Genomic DNA, 20,933 nt, shown 5'->3' on the forward strand with positions numbered 1-20,933 from the left:
ACATTTTTGCATGATGCGTTGATATTTTTGTTCATTGTAGTTCATTTACCCTCAATGTTGCCATTAACTATTGATTCTGCTGCAGTCCTGCAGTACTCTGGCTCCACAGGCAGATGGTGCTGTGGTTCTTCCCTCGTCACTGGACACAGATGCGGTAGGTTGCCTCTCAGCCTGCTCTTACTCTGCACTGGAGTATGGTCCTGTTTTCTAATGAGTTCAGAGACACCTCTGGTGCTATCCGACTCAATGTCTGTACTTTCCTCCCACTACACCACCCCCTGCATGTATGCCTCACTTACTCACTGCAAAGCTGTGGTAATGTCGCATTTCCTTCTTTTTTTCAGACACTTTACTGTATTTTTAAAAGTTGCGTTTGGGTTTGTGAGTGAATTATGAGCCGTGAACAAAATAATGTTGAATAGGCTACATATCCAATTAAATTCTTTGTATAAAAGGTTATGTATTGTTAAAAAAATTATATTTGATTTTGTACATGAATAATAATAAAAAACTAGCATGGAATTTCTGGTCATCAGAATTCTTTCTTGGTTCTTGATGCTCAGAGAGTATCTCAAAGACAACAGCTGCTATTTTATAACTCTGGTATGGAGGGCATAGAACTTTGGTGTTGGATCAAACCTTATGCGAGATGTCTATACTCTCACAGATATGTGCAATATGTGTGTGTGTGTGTGTGTGTGTGTGTGTGTGTGTGTGTGTGTGTGTGTGTGTGTGTGTGTGTGTGTGTGTGTGTGTGTGTGTGTATGTGTGTTAGGGATCTGCTTCAGGTATGGTGCTGCAGACAACTTGGCTCCTAGCTAGTGGGTTACACAACAGGTAAACAGCAGAACATTGACTCCTGTTCTGTGGGTGTCTCCTACACCACCGCTACTCACCTTTGCTGTCTCACAGGCTAACACGTTTCACCATGCCTGGTTATTTGTCTGTTTCCATTTGACCCACTTGAGGAGAGCAGTCGTTGTCCTCCAGCAACAAACCAAGATGGACACTATCATTCTGGTGCTTGTGTCTTCCTCCACATTGTGCACACGGTCATTAGGCCATAGGGTCACCAGGCCAAGTCACAGCTGGGACAATGAGGCCCTGAAGTGAAGCACCTGGACGTGAAACAGAAATCTAGTAGAACTCTTATTATGTTCCCGTCTATCTCTATGCATTGATGTATTGTTTAATGGGGATAGTTTTGCTATAGGCGCAGCAGGTTGCTTGAACAGTAAGTGCTGTCTGGCAAAGCAGATGAATAATTGAATGCAGTCTGAAGTTTAGATACAACGTGTCCAGACTACAGAGCAGGATTGGGCCCTGCGCGCCCCAACCGATGCAAATTTGGGGGTAGGGAGAGGGGAGCGACTTGTGGGGGTAATGCATTGGAGAGCCAATCTCGCCTGCTGTACCCACCCCCTCCTCTTCCCCCCTCTTCCTTCCTCCCTCCCTATCACTGCAGCGATTCCCTCTCCCCCGTCTCCCTCTGTACTGCTCTCCTTTTCAACCAGCGCGCTCCAGCTAGCCTGCTGCAATGTGAGGGTTTCCATGGCAACGCAGACCTGCCAAGGACCATGGTACTCTGCTCTGTGGCGATGGAGGGAGAGAGCGAGAGAGAAAGAGCGAGAGGGATTCGGCTCCTCAATGTATTATATGTGAGCTCCACCACTTCGGGCATGCTAAGATTGGTGTCTCGGAAAGCTGCAGTCCCCCTCTGCTTTCCTCTCTGTCCTTTTCTTTGCAAGCCTGTAACACTCAGCATTTGATGGAGATTAAAGTGCATGGATCAATGCAGAGAGAAATGGTTCATTGGTTTAAGGATGACAGTGAAATTGGTCTGTGTTTCTTAAATGCAATGAGAATTGGTCTTGCGTTCTGGCGTTGTTTGCCCTTTGATGAATAAGTGCCTCCCTGACATTGCTTTGGCTGCAGCAGAGTGCCTCCAAAACAAGTCTTACCACACCAGCAACTTCATTGCATACTAATGCCTTGACATGACGCACACTCAGCCCTCACATTCATAGAGCAGAAATATGTTGTTGAACCGAATAGGCTAAGGCCGCCTCTGCAATATAGAAGAAACACAATACAGAAGTACTGATACGTAATATTTGAAAGTGTTGAATAGCCATTGTGCTCAGAATGAAAAGACGTTCTGTCAATGGAGACTAACCGTGTACCGTTGATCAGGTGGACCAGGGTTTGGGAAGCTGTCGTTGATAATGTTTGGGGTCTTTTTCGTCTCCTGGGCTTCATGTTGATTTGAATGGGCTCCTCTTGTCTGCTTCTTTTCTGTTGAATGTTACTTGAAAAACTGAACACCATGAAAATACTGTACCTATTAATGCTTGAGGGAAAAGCGTTCAGCATAAATGGCTATCAAATGTAAATAAATGTGTAGATAATTGATCGTTGTAGATAAAATGATAAAAAAAAATAAGAATTTACATTTCATTAGCCATTCAAATGAACAAAACTTCAATGGGGGATGGTCTGCACTGAGAAAAATCTGTTGCTATGCACTAACAGACAAGTCAAATCAGATGTATGCTGTGAAAGCAGCCCGAGCTGTCTTTGCAGCCAGTCTCCATGACAACCTCAATGCTATTTCCCTCATTGTTGCCTTGGACTAGCGTTAGATATGCTGAAAGCGTTTCTTGGACCGTAATTCGTAAAAGCCTGGAAGTCCTTCTTTGGGCTTGCATGCATTCATAGTCCTCATTCCCAGGTGGCAGTTTCGACTTTTGGAGGAACAAGACAGCAGAGAGAGACAGCAGTCCCCCGGGGAGAGAAAAGTCCTTGCTTTGACCTTCACAGTAGCAGGGAAGAAGGAGCAGTGAGCTGTTCAAACATCCACCTAGCCTATACACTGGAGACTAAGACACCTAGAAATCAACCTTGGTAGGACTACATTGTCTGCATGCTGTACAGTGCCACTACACACTGTGACATTAGCCATATGATGCTGCAGAACATTCACTCCTTTAATCCAACATATTAACTATTTCCATATCAGCGCCATATGTATGGTACGGAATGGAATGTGTATATGTATATGTACTGTACACCTTAAGATACATTCTGGCATAAAATATACATAATATTGGTGGGATGTTAAAACATTCAGTAAAAATATTGAATATGGGCAGTAATGTGGGTTACTTTTGTTCGAGAATGACTACGTTGACTTGAATTCAGTGAAATATATCACATAACTACAGTCCATTGTTACTGTAATTCCTCCTTTATTCAGAGTGGACTGCACAGCTGATCTGTCTGTACAGCTGGACAAGCTGTGCAGGTTAAGTGCTTTGCTCAAGGGCAGAGCAGCACTTTCTTCTCCTGGGACTTCACATGGACCAGATGACACCATACCTTAGTCCTTAAGAATGCACCATCTCACTGTCTCTCATCATTTGCGATCTTTCAAGACTTCATAGCATCTCATTTAACAGAAGGAATCAAACCTACATTGTTAGCAAAAATGTGTACTATACTATTTAATTTATCACGTCATATACAGCCCTAAAAAAATGTTGTTCTATTTAGAATCACAACATCCTTACGTTTTAGCAGCGTAGCTAATTCAACCTCGTATGAAGGTTCAATGTGTTTTGCCGTGTTGCTAATTCAACCTTGTATACATTGTCATACCAGCTCAGTGTGTTTTAGTAGTGGATGAGGTTTGTTTGTGTTTGTTGTTGACAGTTTTGTCTCTTCGTGTGGCCTGGGGGACCGTTGTCAGAGGCCGGGTTTCAGGGGCCAGGGCGCTTGATGAGGAGCACGTAACCTGTCGAGGAGGGCCTCCGCTGCCCCTGCCAACCCTGCTGTGCACCCATCTGCCGCTGGGCAGCAATATGCCCACATGGTTCCGTCTGTCCAGTAGCTCACCCCACATACACGCACACGTACATATTTTCACCCACCGTCTCCATGTTGTTTTAGGGTTGAACTAGATAAATGGGGAAGCGGAGGAGGAAAATGGGTCACGGGTGCTTTATATACCTCCTCCATGTGTATGGTTTAACCTTCAAGTGCTTGCTGCTGTCGCTGGAACGGTGGACGGGCATTTTATATGACTCAAAGTGGAAACCCTAGAGTGTGATCCACTGACAAATATGGCAGAGGCTTTTTCCTCCAGCCATGTTCAGTATTACAGTATGCATGAAGCTTGAACCAGAAGTTTTGGTTCAGAATAGTATCACATTTGAATTAAGTGGGTCAAGATTGCAGTAGGCTAACTTTTTCCCTTAAATAATCACTGATTAGTCGGGGATATTAACATATTAGTGGTCCTACAATTGGAGAGTACTCCATACATTTTAGTATGATAGTAGCAGAAATGTATCTAGGCTGAAACTGGACTTTCTGAGTTCTCAGAAAGCAGGCTCTATAATCTGAGTTATGTAAAACAGGATTATGTCTACTGCAAGTATTGCATAAATAACCCTGTCATTCTAAATTCTCTGTGTGATGTTCATCCATTATTTTGTATCCCTGGGCAATACACAGGTGACCCTTCAATCCTCAGCCTTAAAAGTCAGTTCAGTTTACAGTTGATGTATTTTTATAAGTGATTTTGCTGCCAGATGTCAATTATCTAACCATTATGTTTCGTCTTGGTCTCCAATAAATAGCAGTCGTTTAATTTTCCTGCCCACTTTATCTGATTTGATTAGTCTGACTTATTGAATGGCCATAAAGCCTATAATAACTTGGATGGGTTCAATCTAAAGGGCTAGTATTATTTGTGTCCTACTTAATATATCTAGTCTATGACCTTCCCCAGTTGAATAATATCTTACCTCGTGTACTTTATTCAACCTTTACCTTCTTGTCCCTGTGTGCCTGCTCTGTGTGCCTGCTCAAGTTAAAGTAGCAGCTCCTTACCCATCAGCCCATGGGAGTAAAATCCACACAACTGCCTCAGTCTGTCTCAAACTGGGCCAAGTCATTTTGAGCTCCCCTGGCTTCTCCCTAATGGTTCATTGGCATGTTGCAGAATCTTCCATCTGAGGCCTTCTAAGTGTCAGGCCAGGGCTCCATAGAAAGGTAAATTATGTTTGTGTTTCTGGAGGCCCGAAAAAGACTAATGTGTGCCTCTAGGGTTAAAGCGATCCTTGGAAAGTCTCCGGGTGGCAGGTGTACAAAATAAGTCTGTAGCAGGACATGAAGCCAGACGTCAGGTGATGAGTGGTCGGTTGGTGTCGAAGGACTTTGAATTTCACCATGCAGTCTGTATCGACCAGTGTAGAGTACCTAATAGTACCCTGTCGTCTCTGTAAGGAAATCACAGTGTTGCACCTCTGTGATCGATTAGCAAGCCCTGGCTGGAACTCATTATCCTAAGCAAATGGGTGAGTCAGTGTACATTTAATATTCCTGGCTGCTTTGATTTGTAATTGTTCAAATTAGCTGTATAACACAAATTGCTGGAACAATGACTATACATGGTACAGCTATGGTTGATAATCAATTATGTGAGCATTTATAAAGTACAGCGTATGCTGCTCCCTTTGGGTAATTTAATGAAACAAAGTATCGTATACAAAGACAGTTTAGGACCGTACAAACATTAAGATACCAAAGCTATTGAAAGGACTGAAATGAATGATGGCATTGTCATTTCCCTCAGCCAAATGAAAACGTTTGTTTCGTGCTAATTACCTGATGTCATTACAGAGTGTTCCTTTGTCCATTGGTATCATAGTTGTTCAGATTTCCTGCAGGTACTACATGCCAAATAATTTCAGATGGGCTCATTAGTAAAACACACACATGCAGAGTATCATCAGTTGGAAAATTATATGCACCCAAAAACCATTCTCATTATGCAAATCCACTTTCAATCGACCCAGGCTCAGAATTCTATTGGTATGCTGGATGTACTGTCACCCACTCTATTTCCCTGTAGGATCATGTTGCTACTAACCACACAGAGACAGTTCACATATAGGATACTGGAATAATACAGCAGGCACTACTTAGGCTTCCCTTGTATACTGTAGAAAATGTATTTATTAAAGCATATGCTCAAGAACTGAAAAACAACAACTGCAAGATTGCAGAACATATCATGTACCATAAAATTGATAAAGGAATCACTGTACACGCTACAGTGTTTTAAAATCACAGCTTTTGCATCGCAATTTAAACGTATTTATTCTCATTTGTATTTATACACATAATAATCAAACATTCATGACATTTCAAATACTTTTTGGAATAGTTAAGAATGAAATGTGTTTCTTATTTTAAACTTAGTCTGTAATGTTGGTTAGAAATATCACAACAGCAAAAAATAAAAAATAAAAACATACAAAAACGTACAATCATTGTTCAGTATTTTGCTTATCTGACTGGCATAAATTACTAAATCAATTTGATTTAAAGACAATTATCAACCAGATGGAATACATTTTGGTCTGTGGAATAAATGCTCGGAAATATAATCTATAAACTGGCCCGTGAAGCAAAGTACCATAATTATAAAATCATTGGCTACACCTGTCCTTACATAGGCCCGTCTCATGCCAATGTAACTACCTGTGGAACAGCCTATTACACTGTAACAGGCTAGTAAGTTCAATGCCTATGTAATGTAAAGTGTTGCCAGAGGACAATAGCCAGTTTCCACTTTAGTTACTTAGGATGCGAGAATAATTTGAGCGTTGTTGCTAGTCAAAGATGGGCAGCTCTTGTACCAGCACAGACGGCAAGTTTTAGTGAGAGAAGTCCGTTGAGGTTTTCTCCAACCTTGGGATTTGTTGTAGCTCAGTGGTTTGAAGTTTATTTCCAGGCCCAGGAATTTGATATCACTTTTATGGTGAATACTTGTTAAAATGCATAGAAGGTACACGCAAATGGGAGACAGCAACAACTGAATGCTGAAAGACAAGTGTTGATTTAGTTTCAAGATTTCAGCCTTGTGACAGTCTACAAATGTGTATCTTCCTTCAATCAAAGACAACATATTAGTTTCCTAGACAAACATGCAATAAGTAGATGAAAACATTCAAGAAATAACCCAAACATTGACCTGAGTCCCTGTAAAATTGCCAAAATTGTGGTATAACTGTTAGAACAGAAACGTGGTCTTCCACAGGCAGTCGAAATACAAATAGCATTCTGTTTGTCAAAAATATACATTCCAATTTCAGATTTAATTAAATTACAAATAATCTCCTTTATCAGCCACTACTTTAAAATCTGATGTAGTCTATAATTGAAAATGTGTCTTCCCTCATTTTGATACAAAATATTGCATTAAAAAGACATTTATCTATTGATTCAAGCAGAGGGAAGGGTGAAATTGTCATTAATATAAACACAGGATAAAAGTACTCACTAATTTAAAGTCAATCAAATGTCTATGTACCTATGTTAATTCTTAGTCAGAATTTTCTCTGCAATTCTTGGTCAGAACTTTCTCTTAACTCTTGGTCAAAACATCTCGTAAGGGAACAAATCTCAAACATTGGCTGTTATGACACATTATTATTCTTATCCTCTGTGTCAATCCGTGCCTGGAATAGCCAAGCACAAGAGAATAGAATAGAAATGAGCTTCCATGGAATTCAATTAGGCAGTATAGCACTGTGATTTGCTAAGGATGAAGTGCTTGTGTATTTTATAAATTCAAAACATATGTTGTGTTTATTCTGGCAAATGCACAGCCCCCTACCAGCGACCTAGGTAACGGCGCAGTAGGGTGTGAGTGGACATGGGTGTGATGTTGCAGACAGAAATCTGAACAGCTACATACAGTAGGTATGGTGGTGTGACTAATGCTACTGTACTGTAGCCACAGGCAAAGCAGGTTTGATTTACAATCTGATTGTGCAAAACGCAGGTTAAAAATAATTATTAGCAACCCACCACCCCCGCCTTTGTATCTATGGCACATAATAAATCGCTATCATCTTATCTATGAGGGGGATTATCTATATTTTATCCCATGGACCCCATAGGGTCAAGTCCTGACTGGGTTGTTATTATGACATTATCAATTGGAGTTGATTTTGATGTCCTTGTTCTTAGGTGAGGGTGCAACTAGGTGCACAGTCTAGTCGCTCCAGACTCAAGCATACTGTATTAGGGCAAACTCTTTGTCTCTCACTCTCTGTCCTCTAGAACTGAGTAGGATGTTAGCCAACACTAGCATCAGCTGAGAAGCAGTTGAGGAGAAGCACCGAGATCTCAGCGACAAGATGCTGTACGAAAGCAACAAGGCATTATGCCTATCCTACCTCTCCTATCTAACTTCCGAACAGGACGAGGGAATTCCATGGAACAGCTGGTCTGGGATTTACAGGGATTCTTGGGTTTCAGATGAACAAGGGAATGGAAAAAGAGCAGCTAGGAGAAGGAAAATCAATACCGCCTCAGGCAGGAGAGATGCACAATTAACAGGATTGGCTGCATTGGCAAAGATGAAGCACAAGCTACCACCACTCCAGTTCCACTGGCAGGAGAGATAGATGGGAGGGATATGGAGGGGCCTAATCTGTCATTGTAGCGGCTTCACCAGATGCCCAGAGGTTTTCACGAAAAACACAAGCCACAAATGAGGCTTGCAGAGATTGAGTGGTATTCCGTAGAGTGAATAATACAGCGCAAACACACCCTTTAAAGGGATAGTTTACCCAAATTCCAAAAATGACATATTGGTTTCCTTACCTTGTAAGCAGTCTATGGACAAGGTATGACAGCAATCCATGCTTTGGCACTGTTTCCACATGCTAAGGTTTTTGAATTTGTGGCATAAATCCCATTCAGGCCATGGGACCGATATTAGCATTTTTTGCGCATCATTTTCAAAACATATATGTGACTTTGTTGAGCTTCACAATCAGTTTTAGATACTTTGGATGATTTGGACATGATGCATGAAAAATGCTAATATCGGTCCCATGACAGTAATGGGATTTGTGCCACAAATGCTAAAAAGTAAAGTATGGATTGCTGTCATTCTTTGTCTGTAGACTGCTTACAGGGTAATGGAACCAATGTGCCAATTTGTCATTTGGGGTGACTATCCCTTTAACATTCAGTTATTCTCCATTAATCTCATGACTTACCTCCTTTCAGTTCATTGAAGTTCTGGTATGACTACAAAGCTATCAAGGAGACAAAACAAACACATCTACAGTAGCGCCTAACGAAAGGCACATCAAAGTTCTGACATTGCTCTATCACATAGCTCAGGGGCTCATTACAAACGTTGGGAGGTGTGTGCAGTAAACCATCAATTCTGTTTCATTCTGAACCTTGGAGGTACTTCTTTAGTGTATAGAAAGTTTGCGAGACAGGTTAGGTTTTCAGACCATGCTGTGAATATTGATATGCCGGGAGACTCTGCTGTGCTGCAGGTCAATAAACCAATAGCCAATGCATGGAGAGGTCTAAGCCCATTGGCCAGAAGTTGCTTGGATCTGCCTAAATCCGCAGGTCCGGATAGGTTGGTTGTGGAGACATGGTGAATGTGGGGGTGGTTTTTGCTGGCTGAATGAACTGGTTGGTGCACAGTGATCGTGGGAGGATGAGAATGTCAAAGAGCAACATCTTGACTGTGTCATTTCTAATGTATTGGGTGTACTGGATGAGGTGAGAGGAGTCCCAACCCTTCAGATTGTTTCATAACCTCTGATTGCTATGCTGCAACACTCCTGATTTCCTGATGCTCGTTCAGCAAAAACATGGTCATGTCCAACATTGTCATTCATGTCCTCCTTATATAACTAAATCCTCTTGAAATATACTTTCTGCCTGGGGTAAACGTGTGTTTGTGAAACACCCCAATATCAGGTGCACATTGTATTACAGAAGTAGGGGTGTTTAACTTACCTCTTTTGGGGTTTGGTTATAGTAATAACTGTATTCTGTCCAATATCAACTGTTTTCCAAGCACCTCTTTGAGTATTAATGTGGTAAACCAATGTGTGGGCCTTGATTAATTAATTAGTAAGACTAATGATGTCTACCTGACAATTAGCTTCAATGGTTTATTTGAGCCATTATTACCATGTACAAATGAACAAAACCTTTACAACATTTTGCCATTCATTGGTCCAAAACCTCTCCTGATGGTGACATTAACACTGACACCAACATTTGTTTTATTATTAGCGTCTAAATGTTGCACGAATTTGACAATGTACCATCCATTCTAACAGTTCAAAAAATATATATTTTCATTGCAAAAAATAGTACCATGCAATGACTCATAATTACATTAACTCATGTCACAAAAATTGTCGTTGAAATGTCATCATTTAGCAATACGGAATTTGTTTTTGTCCTACACATTCTTTTTCAACAGCGTTGGTCTCATTTAGGTTGTAAACAATACAGTATTTGCACGCTCCTTTAAGTAGGTGCATATCATCCCTCAGAATAATTGCTAAGCAACCATTACATGAACATGGAAATCATCGTCGTCTTTGGGCTCCATAGAAATCATTAGGGCAGAATAAAGTGGGACAACTGCAGAACGCAGGATATAAAGGTAGATCAAGGAGACACCCTGAGAATCACTATTTCTCTTTCTCTCTATCCTCTTGTTTTTAGACAAATCGATTTCTGATTGGCCTGGCCCCGGCAGCTAGAGAGGATGGTTGAGTATCATGTGGGAAGCAGGTTGACTGGCAACGCGCTCCTTTTGGAAACATGGAGGAGACATGTTAATGTGGATCTGGTCGAGTAGTATGTTATCGATGGAGAACACCACATGGTGATGACGTGTGGTAAGGGGATGACTCAGGGATAGGGTAGCGGTGGAGAGTGGTTGGGTGGGAGGGTTATGAACGATAGAGTCGACTCAGGTCACATGATGAAGTTCCAGCTATAACGTCAGGGGATTCCATTGGTGAATGGAAGCCCTCCAGGTTTTAGCTTTGGTGGACATTGGACAGAACACCCACCAAGGCTGAGATAGCAGCCTTTCCATTCACACGCACACGCGCGCACACACACACACACACACACACACACACACGTCGCTCATACCTTATGGCCCCGCCCCCAGACCGAGCACATGGTTTCAGGCACAAACTTGCAATGTGTTACTTGGATGAGACTGAGTGTAGTGGGAGGTGAAGAATAAGACAACAGAAGACAGGTGATGCTAAAATGAACATTTATAATGACTGTTGTTGCTGTCGGAAAAGAATAATCCTTAAAAAAAGATTAAATATATATTAGCACTAGATTGCCGACTTCACTGGTAATCCACAAGTCAATAAACACAACTCACTACTTTTTTTTCTTTTTTTTTTACAAACACAATACTACAATTACATTAAATATTCAATACTCTTTAAGTCAGTTAATGAATGGTGTTAAAAGCAACCACTAAAATACTAAAAAACAAAACAATAATTCACCTTTCCAGTCATTCCCTTTTTCTTGTTGTCTTGTCATTTATTAATAGTATATTATAGGTTGAAAATAAATAGCTCATGAAGTGTTATCAGAAAATGAGGCTGGCAGCATAAAACTTTGTGAGTGGAGCACAAAGCTAAGCAATGATATGGTCAGTCCAGTCTAGCTGTGTCAAATGAATACTTTCAGTCAGTTTAACTGTACTAAACTCACTGAGAGAGATATGTCTCAGTTGGTACTACGGGCACCTTTGTCATGTTGGCATTTATATTCACCAACACCCACCTACAATATGCCTAATTAACATAATCATAGTTATAAACTATATCACTTCTATCATGTAAACCACAGTAACTCTATTGCACTAAAGAGGACTCAACTTCCTTTTTGTGGTTTGGGAGCGACACGTTTATTCCCCCCTAGTCTTGTGTGTCCCACATTTAGTGTAAGGTGCTGAGCCCAGCAAGTTCTCCACATTGATATGTTCTTCCACTACGAAGCATTACAATAACTACGACTCACACTAAGCGAAACAAAACCACCAACGAATACAGCTACGGTAGCAAATGTAAACAATTCTATCATGAGGAGGATTTTCAGCTCCAGAACTTAATTATCTGTTGCGTTTTTATATCCTTTTATCTAAGTGGAGCTAGCATGGCGATAAACAACAACAAATACAGCAGGTCACACCAATGTCAAGACCACAAGCTACCGTAGCAGAACAAACGAGTAGATGTATGAGGTGCACCTTTCTTTTCCTCTTTCCACTAAGTGGATTTTATGCTGCCGGCCCCATTCTGTTGAACACGCCTCTCTTTACAGCTCAACAAAACCTGACAAAAATATTTACAATGAGAGAAAAATGAAATTGTGGAGAAACAGTTGTTTTGTTTTTTTTGTTTGTCTGTATTTCTTTTGTGGATGATTTTTCCTTCTTTATCTCTGTGAATTGCCCCACTGATAAGAAACAAACAAAAAAAATCAAATAATTTCAACTAGAATTGCACAGTCTCAAATAGGTTTGGTGATGGAATGGAGATTTAAGTCCAAACAGTTTGATGAACATAGAAGGGGAGGAAGAAGGTCAATAAAGTTCATGAGGGGTGAAAAGTTCAAAGTTCAGAAGACAGAGGATGGCTGCGCAGCTGACGATTACACTCCTCACACCATTCTGAGTGTGGTTTAATGTTAAAGAAAAAAAATCGTCATTAGAGATGGATTTTTTATTTTTCCCATCGAAATCAAATGGAGAGACTTGGGGGTGAGGAGAGTGACAAGTGCCCCCAACACTATGGCACACAATCAATGATGTCCTGGAGGTTGAAGAGATGATAGAGAATTAGGAAAAGCAGTTTATGAGAGGTAGCCAGCCTTTACCGGGTTAATCCAGGTCTGCTTTTAGCTCGGGGGTTTTTGATCTGTTTCTTTTGGGTAATGTTGAGGCGTCATGACTGACATCATGTTATGGAGGAACATGCTGGCTTCATGGGTGCGTCCAATGGATGTCCAACATACAAGAAAACTCAAAAAAGTTTGGAATGGTACTGTTTTTGTTTGGCACTCGGGAGAAACTCGAGGAGGAGGAGGAGGAGGAGGAGGAGGTGGGGGGTTTGGTGGTGTGGCGGGATCGGAGCAGAAGTGTGGGGGAGTGGTTGGAAAAGGAGGGCAGTGAAAGTGCAAAAAGGAGAAAAGGGGAGTAAACAGGATACACATGAATGGCATTTTGTTATAATTGGTCTAGGTTAGAGAGCGTAGTACAAATAAAAAACAGAAAAACAATAAAGAGGAACTGAACAGTGATATGACAAATGCAGTTTAAAATTGCTGGTGCTTCGATGGGGTACAAGCTCAAGAGTGTGACCCTGGGTTCCGTGAATGTCTGGCTAAGGGTGGTGGGTGCGGGTGAGAGCGAGGAGGGCGGGGGTTGGGGCATTGTGAGGTTTTGGAGTTGAGCACTAGTAGCCACACACCAACTGAAAAGCAATGATGTCACCTGTAGCAGGTGAACCATAAGTTTGCATTCCTCTGCACATCACAAAACAGATCTGTTCACCCAGCAACATGGGGACGACACCATGACGCTGACCTACTGCAGACACACAGACACAAGAGCCAGACAATAGCACATGCACAGCAAGGTACTACACTATTGCACAAACCCCCATCTCAGCTTACTCTACAGAGCTATACAGTATACCTCATGCTGACATTCTTTTGCAACTGAGGCATCGCTAGGAACAGGGATGTCAATTTGGTTATAGTTTAAACTGAGTGTCCCTTTTCGACACTATTCTAGATCATTGAACGCTTCAGAAATATACAAAAGGCAAAATCCTGTGTTAAATGAGGAAAAGCTATGTTTTCTTGTGGCTGACCAGCTTTCGTTATTTACAATCCCTTTTTGAGCATGCCAACACCACTCAGTTGTCTAATGGTGAAACTGAATGACAGTTGGGCAATGGACAACATGAGGAATATTGGCAATATTTGTCCTTTTTTCTCTCCCTAGAACTTTTTGTCATAGAAAGTGTAATCATGTAATGAGACCAAATTCACTGAATAGAGAGTAAAACACACCTTGTCCCAAATTCTGGAGAGAGACCCAGGGGATTGAGGAATACAAAGCTGAACAGCAACAGAGAGTGAAAAAAACATGGTGTCTACACACGGCCTAGCTTGACACTTCAAAATACTTTTCCTAGTTTCCTTTTAGGAGATGGGGGTTTAAATGAGAAATCTGTCTAAATGAGAAATATAAAGTGCATATTTACATCAAGACAAGAGATCAAGCTCAGAGGGAGCGAAAAGGGGAAACAGATGGTTAGAATGACACTAGGGCCAGATCTGGCCTACCTGATGTTAGTTATTCACACAAAACACATGGACACTCAAGCCCTGAAGTCATGATCAAAGAGTGATATGCAAACTTATGCAGAGGTGAGTACATTCATGGACAATATCTCGGTATCTATGGTAAAAAGCATAAAATGTGATCCGGAATTAAATAATGCAGTTTTAGTAAAAGAAGCTCAACCAGCAAAAAAAAAACCAGAATTGTTTCATGTTTGATCAAAAGTTTGTTCCTATCTCTCTAAGAATGTTTTAATGCCTAGACAATGGTCTCACAAAATACTCATCCAGTCATACAATCTAATTACACTGTGGCCCTGCTCTAATGGACTAAGTCCCTGCATGTCTTTAGTGAAAACAACACACGTTTGAAAATGTGTCAAGGAAAATTAAATTGCTTTACCATTGTTGGCATGCAAAGATTTGTCTTCAAAACGAACAAAACACACCGCCTAATTTTTTTTTTTTACAATTTTTGTTTCTTACATTTTTTTTTGTCCACGCTTCACTTTGATATCATGCAATATAGACGTGCAAAAAAGATAACATCTATCTCCACAAAATACATTTTCAGAACTATAAAAGGCTGTATTAAGAATGTTAATATCATGTGTATCATTAACCATGCTAATCTATCTATACATTGATTCTTCTGGCCCCGGAGTCTAAGTACTGTAGAATTCAAGGAAATTTGGATAACTGGCTAACAAGATGGCTCCCTTCCTTCACAATCCCTTATTTTATGTCACATAGTAGTAAAGAGGGCATTAAAAGGTTTAACTAAAAAGCTTCTTTTTTTAATTGATTTTACTCACACAAAAAAAGTCTCTTGTACCATTCCCTTCTATTTACAATTATAAATATGGTTCGTTTGGCACTTTTCACATTTTTTTTCTTATAAAAGTATGTTTCCTTTCATGTAATGTTTTTTAAATCACGCGCATTTTTAGTTTCAGTCTTAAAAGATCTATTTTGGCACAGGTTTATTTGTTGAGTTTGTTTTTACAGTAATTATTATCTTATCAGCATGTATAGCATTTAGCACACCTCTGGGAACTACAACATCCTGCTAAACGACCAATCAGATATGTTTTAACTTTATTTTTAGTACATCACTTATTAAATAGCAGCAATTTCACAAATTAAAAAAGTTGTAATTAGGTAAATCTATTTTAACATCTAGGTAAATCCAAAGCTTTGACAACAGACAGAATAAAAAGACAATACAAGGACAACATGCTACTACATATATTGCTTCCAGTACTCATCACATTTTATCTACATCCCCTCAATTACAAACCAAACAAAAAATGGACGCCCTAAAACCCCATCATCATGGGGTAATTTTGTTGAATTCGATAAAAAAGATAACAAAGCCATCCTTTGACAAACTTTGTTGGCACCTTCTCGTGATCTCCAACTACAGGTAATTGATATTGTTGTATTTGATAACGTTCACATTGATTTGTCACAGTTTTAGTATCGCTTATATCCAGTAATCTCTGTCATTTCTTCATTACTTCAACAAGCAGTATTTCCCTTATTCTACTCGCAATCTATGTGAATGTGTTAATGAATGTACTGTATGTATCTGCCCATGCATTCCAAATGTAGCAAATGCTTTCACTCCTGTCATTAACATACAATATAAAATATGGTTTCAAGCCACTGGCCATTGGGTTGACAGAATTAAGTCAGTTGGTATCTTTCCCTCTTAGTTGCCTGGTTGCAGGTTCTCTTTCCTACTTCCACTGTCACCTACTAATTTGTTCTCACTGCTGCTGGCAAAATGGTCACTAACTAGACTCTAATGCTCAGCTCTACAATCAAGGCGACGCTGTCCTCTCTACCCTCAAAGCATTAGGAGACTCAGACAGTCATTGTTTTGTAGTAGTTGTGGTCTGGAAGGGCAAACAGACATGCATCGTAACACCAGACATTATCACCCATGGAGAGATGTGAGAGGGGGGCTCTGGGTTGATGTGTAAGTATGGGGTGCACGGCGGTACAAGGGTTGGAGGGTGAGGAAAGTGGATGGTATTAGATGGGAATAAAGAAGCCTCCTTACCAATCTGTCGAGATACGCGCTCACTGTCGCTCCAATAGACAATAGAGAAAACATTCCAATGTTGAATAATAGTGAGAGAGCCCACCATTGGATAGATTTCCTTTACATTAGTGTCTAAATGTCCAATTGGGGAGATAGGTTCCCTTACCAGACCAAGTTAGATTGTTTAGGGTCGACCAAAATGTGCCCCCTTCCTCCTTTGGCATTTTATAAGTCATCACATTTTAGGTTAGCCAGCCATTTTCATTTGGCTAACAGAATATATCAATTTCAACTGTTTGTGAAAACAGCAATATATAAAAAGGGAAGTCGGACGATTAGAGCAACCCTGTCAAAACTGGGATAAAACTCCACATACCTCCAACTATTGTTGTCTTTGAATAGCAAAAGCTGAACATGCACACTTGCCACTCCTCCCCAATCCCATCCTCCAATTAGAGACTGTTTCTACAACCCCATTACTTTCATTGCCAAACTGAGTCAAAGCACATCCAACGCCTCAATCCAGGATCCTGGTTTCAATGTAGTGTTTAGAAACATGAATACTCTTTCCTCGTCTTGCATATCTAACTGAGAACTGATATTGTATTGCAAATAGAGTTCTGTTCGTGAGATATGATTAGTCGCCTGGTATTTCATATGCGTACATTTCCCTGACATAATAACGCATACGCCTGTGACAAAGCTCCCTACAGAACACAACCCTGACCTCACGGGCAGAGAAAACGATCCCCACACTTCACAGTGCATTAAGATCAACTTCAGTGTACTCCGATTGCAAAAAAAACAAGATAAAAAAAACAAAATCATAGCAGCTTATAGGTTAGTGGGCAGTATCCATTGCATGGAACGTGTAGTGGGAGGTCCCTGCAGTTTGCCAAAAGCAGAATAACCCACAACCATTAGACTTAGCTGTAGTTAACGCCCAACAGACCGTAGCACGTTACATTCCCCCCCCCCCCCCGTGGACAGAAGAATACTGCTTGATAAGAGCAAGTATTAGGGAAAGCAACTTCTAAATATCAATAGCTCTGCTCGCAAAAAAGACAAGGCCTGGCAAACTGCATGGACCCTAGTGAGATCAACTTTCTCATCTTCAGTGTTTGTATTTTTCAGTAGTATGGACGTATCCTGGCGGGGTCGCCACCTCTAGGTTCTAAGTGCCCCTGTTCCTGGTCTCTCGCCTGGCCTGTCTAGACAGAGTGTTGTTAGAGTGCCACAGGCAGAAGAGCAGCGCTCGCTGGATATCTCAGTGGAGACGCCTATGGCCCTACAGTCCCAACAACACTTTGGCTTTTCACAATGTTGAGGGACACAGGCTAAACTGGAGGGAGGAAAGACATCTGAGCTCAGACAACATTGAAACAACTTTGGGTTGACGTTATTAGAGCGCTTCGTCCCAGCCAGAATGTGAACGGTGCTCTTGGGCCTGTTGTGCAAGTGGCATTTTCATTTTGCAGCTATGTATGTATATACTGTAGAGACTAGCCTGCTTGATTTCACCGTAATCTGCCATGTAGATATGTTATAATCCCTTTTTAGCACTGAAATGGCATCACAGGGTGTGTGTGTGTGTGTGTTTTAAATGGAATATTTACTGTTCTGCTCTTTACTGGATATCAAAGCTGACCCTTACTCTTCATCATCACTGCAGTGGTGCTTATACTCCATTTCTTACTGGACTTAAATAAGACATACTGTATATTACACTATGTGACATGTTATTAAATCCACTTAAATTAAACAAATCAAATCAAAAATAGTCTTTACATTCATGTCAACCTGAATTTACAGATTTAAAAAACAATGAAAATACCAAACGTTATGGGTGAAATCATATTAATAAATAATGATGATGATATCGATAATAATCATAATAATAATATCAGACTGCAAACCTTGTTGAGAAAAATGCCCCAACCTCTATATGTACTCTTGCGCTACGCTAGAATTCTGACCCAATGAGATGCACCATGCGTCTCTGCCTTCGTCCTACATAAGAAACACGAGCATCCCGGATATAAATATGGAGCGTGGCATAGCATGCATCTGGCTAAATCAGAACCTAAGGCGCGAGGCTATAGGGATACGAGGATAATCCATGTGTGGAAGGCTTGGGCACATCTCTCCCATCCCCTCCTTTGCTCAAACCAGAGTGGGGGTGGCTGGGAGAGGGGCGAGGGATCGGGGCATGGAGGGGGATGTCATCAACTACAGGAATTTTCCTTAGATCTCTAACCAAGCACTGGTTTGCAGTCTTATCAGACCCTTGTAGGGGGAGGGCGAAAAGTGGGGGGCAGGGTAAGGGGCAAATTGAAATTGAAGGCAAATCTGAAGAAAAACATCAGTGAGCTACACAGGAATGGGGGTGGGGGTGGGGAAGGGGCTGATTCCATGGGGGTCGGCCCCCAGTACCCCCACCGCCCCCCTTTTCCAAACTGCAGCGCGGCAGCATGCCAGTTTAAAATCGCATTCACCACTGTCCGGAGAATACACAAACAAACAAAAAACAAAAGAACTAGAAAACAAAACAAACAAAAAAATCCCGAAACATCAAGACTTAAGTAATAAAACCGTATTTACATTTTACACCTTATTTTCCTTTGTTTTCCGCGTTACACTTTCTCCTCTCTCCCCGAGCAAATTTTTGCATCGCATAATTTTTTGAATACTGAAACACCAAAAAACGGGTGGATGATTCCTTCCAGCATTCTTGCTCTCCTCTCCCTTTCTCTCTCACTTTGCATTCCTCCCCAAGCCCCCACTCATTTTCTTCCTTTCCATTCTCATTTTCTAGCCCACCTTCTGTGGGTTGGTGGCGCGCACACCCTGCTCATACGTGATCCGTTGGCTGATCAGATACTGAGCTGCCTGCGTTGACGCGGGAGAGCCGGTTATGGTAACTTTACGGTTCCGGGTGCCGGGAATGAACTCTCCCTTTTTGGAGATCTGGATCCGGGCTCCAGTCAGCTCCTGGTACTCCACTAGCGTTTTCCCTCCTTTCCCCAAGATGGCTCCTACCAGGTTTTCAGGAACAGCGATCTCCACCACGTCCTTGGCCCCCTCCTGCATCTGCTTCTCAGTGGCCATCAGGGATTGTGCCATCAGCGGGGACGAGGCGCTCAGGTAGCCGTTGGTGGCCCCCGTGGCCGCGGCCAGCGAGCCAAGGGTGAAACCTCCCAGGGAGGCGGCCTGGTGGCTTGCGCTGGTGGAGGCATCGCTGGCGTAGGACGCCAGGAGGTTAGCAGCGGCAGCCGCGGCGGGGTTAGCGCTAGCCGCTACGGCGGCCAGGACTCCTGAGGCTGCGGCGGGGTTGAGCCCCAGGCCCAGGGAGTTGGTGTTATAGCCGTAGCTGGCTAACGTGTTGAGGGCAGAGGTGATGGTCAAGAGGTCGTTGCCTGAGAAGCTGGGACCCATGGTGGTGGGGAAGCCGCCCATACTCTGCATGGTGGCCTGACCCAGGAGGCTGGAGGCTGTGGCAGCGGCGGCAGCAGCAGCAGCGGGGTTCACCTCGGCTGAGTTGGCATAGGGGGAGCCGGTGGGGTTGGAGTTGGCCACAGGGCCAGAGATGTTGGAGTAGCTGATGTTGAGGCAGCTGCTACTCTGGGGGTCCTCTTGGATCTTCTGAACGATGATCTCCACGGCTTTACGGTTCTGCTCGGGCTCTCCGCTAATGGTGACCACTCGCTCCTGCAGGTTGATGCCCTCTGGTTTTTGGGAGAGCTGCACCCAGGCGCCCGACTGCTCCATGACGGCCTTGACTGTGGCTCCACCTTTACCAATGATCAGACCTGCTGTGCTGTTTGGCACTATCAGCTTGGCCTGGGGAGAGGAGCAGAGAGAGAGAGGACATAGAGATGGTTACCGCACTGCTTTAACATTGTATCTCCACATGACAGAAGTGTGATATCAATTGAATAGAGGAAGGGACTGGGCGAGGGAATGGAAGAAAAGAGATAACCAAGATAAGAGCTTGAAATAACCCGGAACAATGGAGAAGGGTGTAAGATAACCAACAAAGAGTGAAAATAGGGAATACGTTAGAAATACCTGACAGACAGAGAAAAAGAGAGTGAATCGAGCTTGAAATAGAGGGGGCTAGCAAAGGGGAATAAAAGCACAAAAAGGGGGATACACTCAAGATATTTTTTTTACGGCGTAGCATTTTTGACAAATAAGAGTGAGTTGTTTTTACTCCTTGGACCAAACATTATAACATTGACAGAGCGAGTAGTTTCTGGAAAGAAAGGGAGAGAGAAAGAGTGTATTTTTTCTCTTTGTTTCCTGAGCTGTGAATCTGTGGTTATGAAGAGGCTCCTGGAGAAAAGCATCTACTCCCAGGGGTCCGTGTTACCATGGAAACACAGCTCCAGCATTCAAGGGGTACTGAAAGGGAGTCGAAGTGATGCGTAGCAACTAGACTCCCCCAAATTCACACAAGCGTGCACACACACATACACACTAAACAATTCTCCATACAACTATGTGTATACTATGTACTGTATAAACAGGATACATTCTCACATAAACACCCATATTGAAACATATTCACGCATTCACTGTCCTTTGTTATACAACTTTAGAGAAAAGCTGCCAGCTGGGCAGAGAGTAAGGAGGGGGAAAATTT

The 20,933-nt window shown here is 42.0% G+C and overlaps 1 protein-coding gene across 3 annotated transcripts in view; it reads right to left on the reverse strand.

Moving 5' to 3' along the window:
- Window positions 1–9,981: 9,981 nt before the first annotated feature.
- LOC106580748 (RNA-binding protein Nova-1) overlaps window positions 9,982–20,933 on the reverse strand; it is a 55,805-nt gene continuing 44,853 nt past the window's right edge. For all 3 annotated transcript variants that reach the window (XM_014162114.3, XM_014162113.3, XM_014162112.3), the window contains one exon: window positions 9,982–20,128. In XM_014162114.3, the coding sequence (XP_014017589.1) occupies window positions 19,100–20,128 (1,029 nt within the window). In that variant the 3' untranslated portion in view covers window positions 9,982–19,099. The remainder of the gene's footprint in view (window positions 20,129–20,933) is intronic.

The sequence above is a fragment of the Salmo salar genome, chromosome 20 (genome assembly GCF_965601325.2).
Source record: "Salmo salar chromosome 20, fSalSal1, whole genome shotgun sequence".
NCBI lineage: Eukaryota > Metazoa > Chordata > Actinopteri > Salmoniformes > Salmonidae > Salmo > Salmo salar.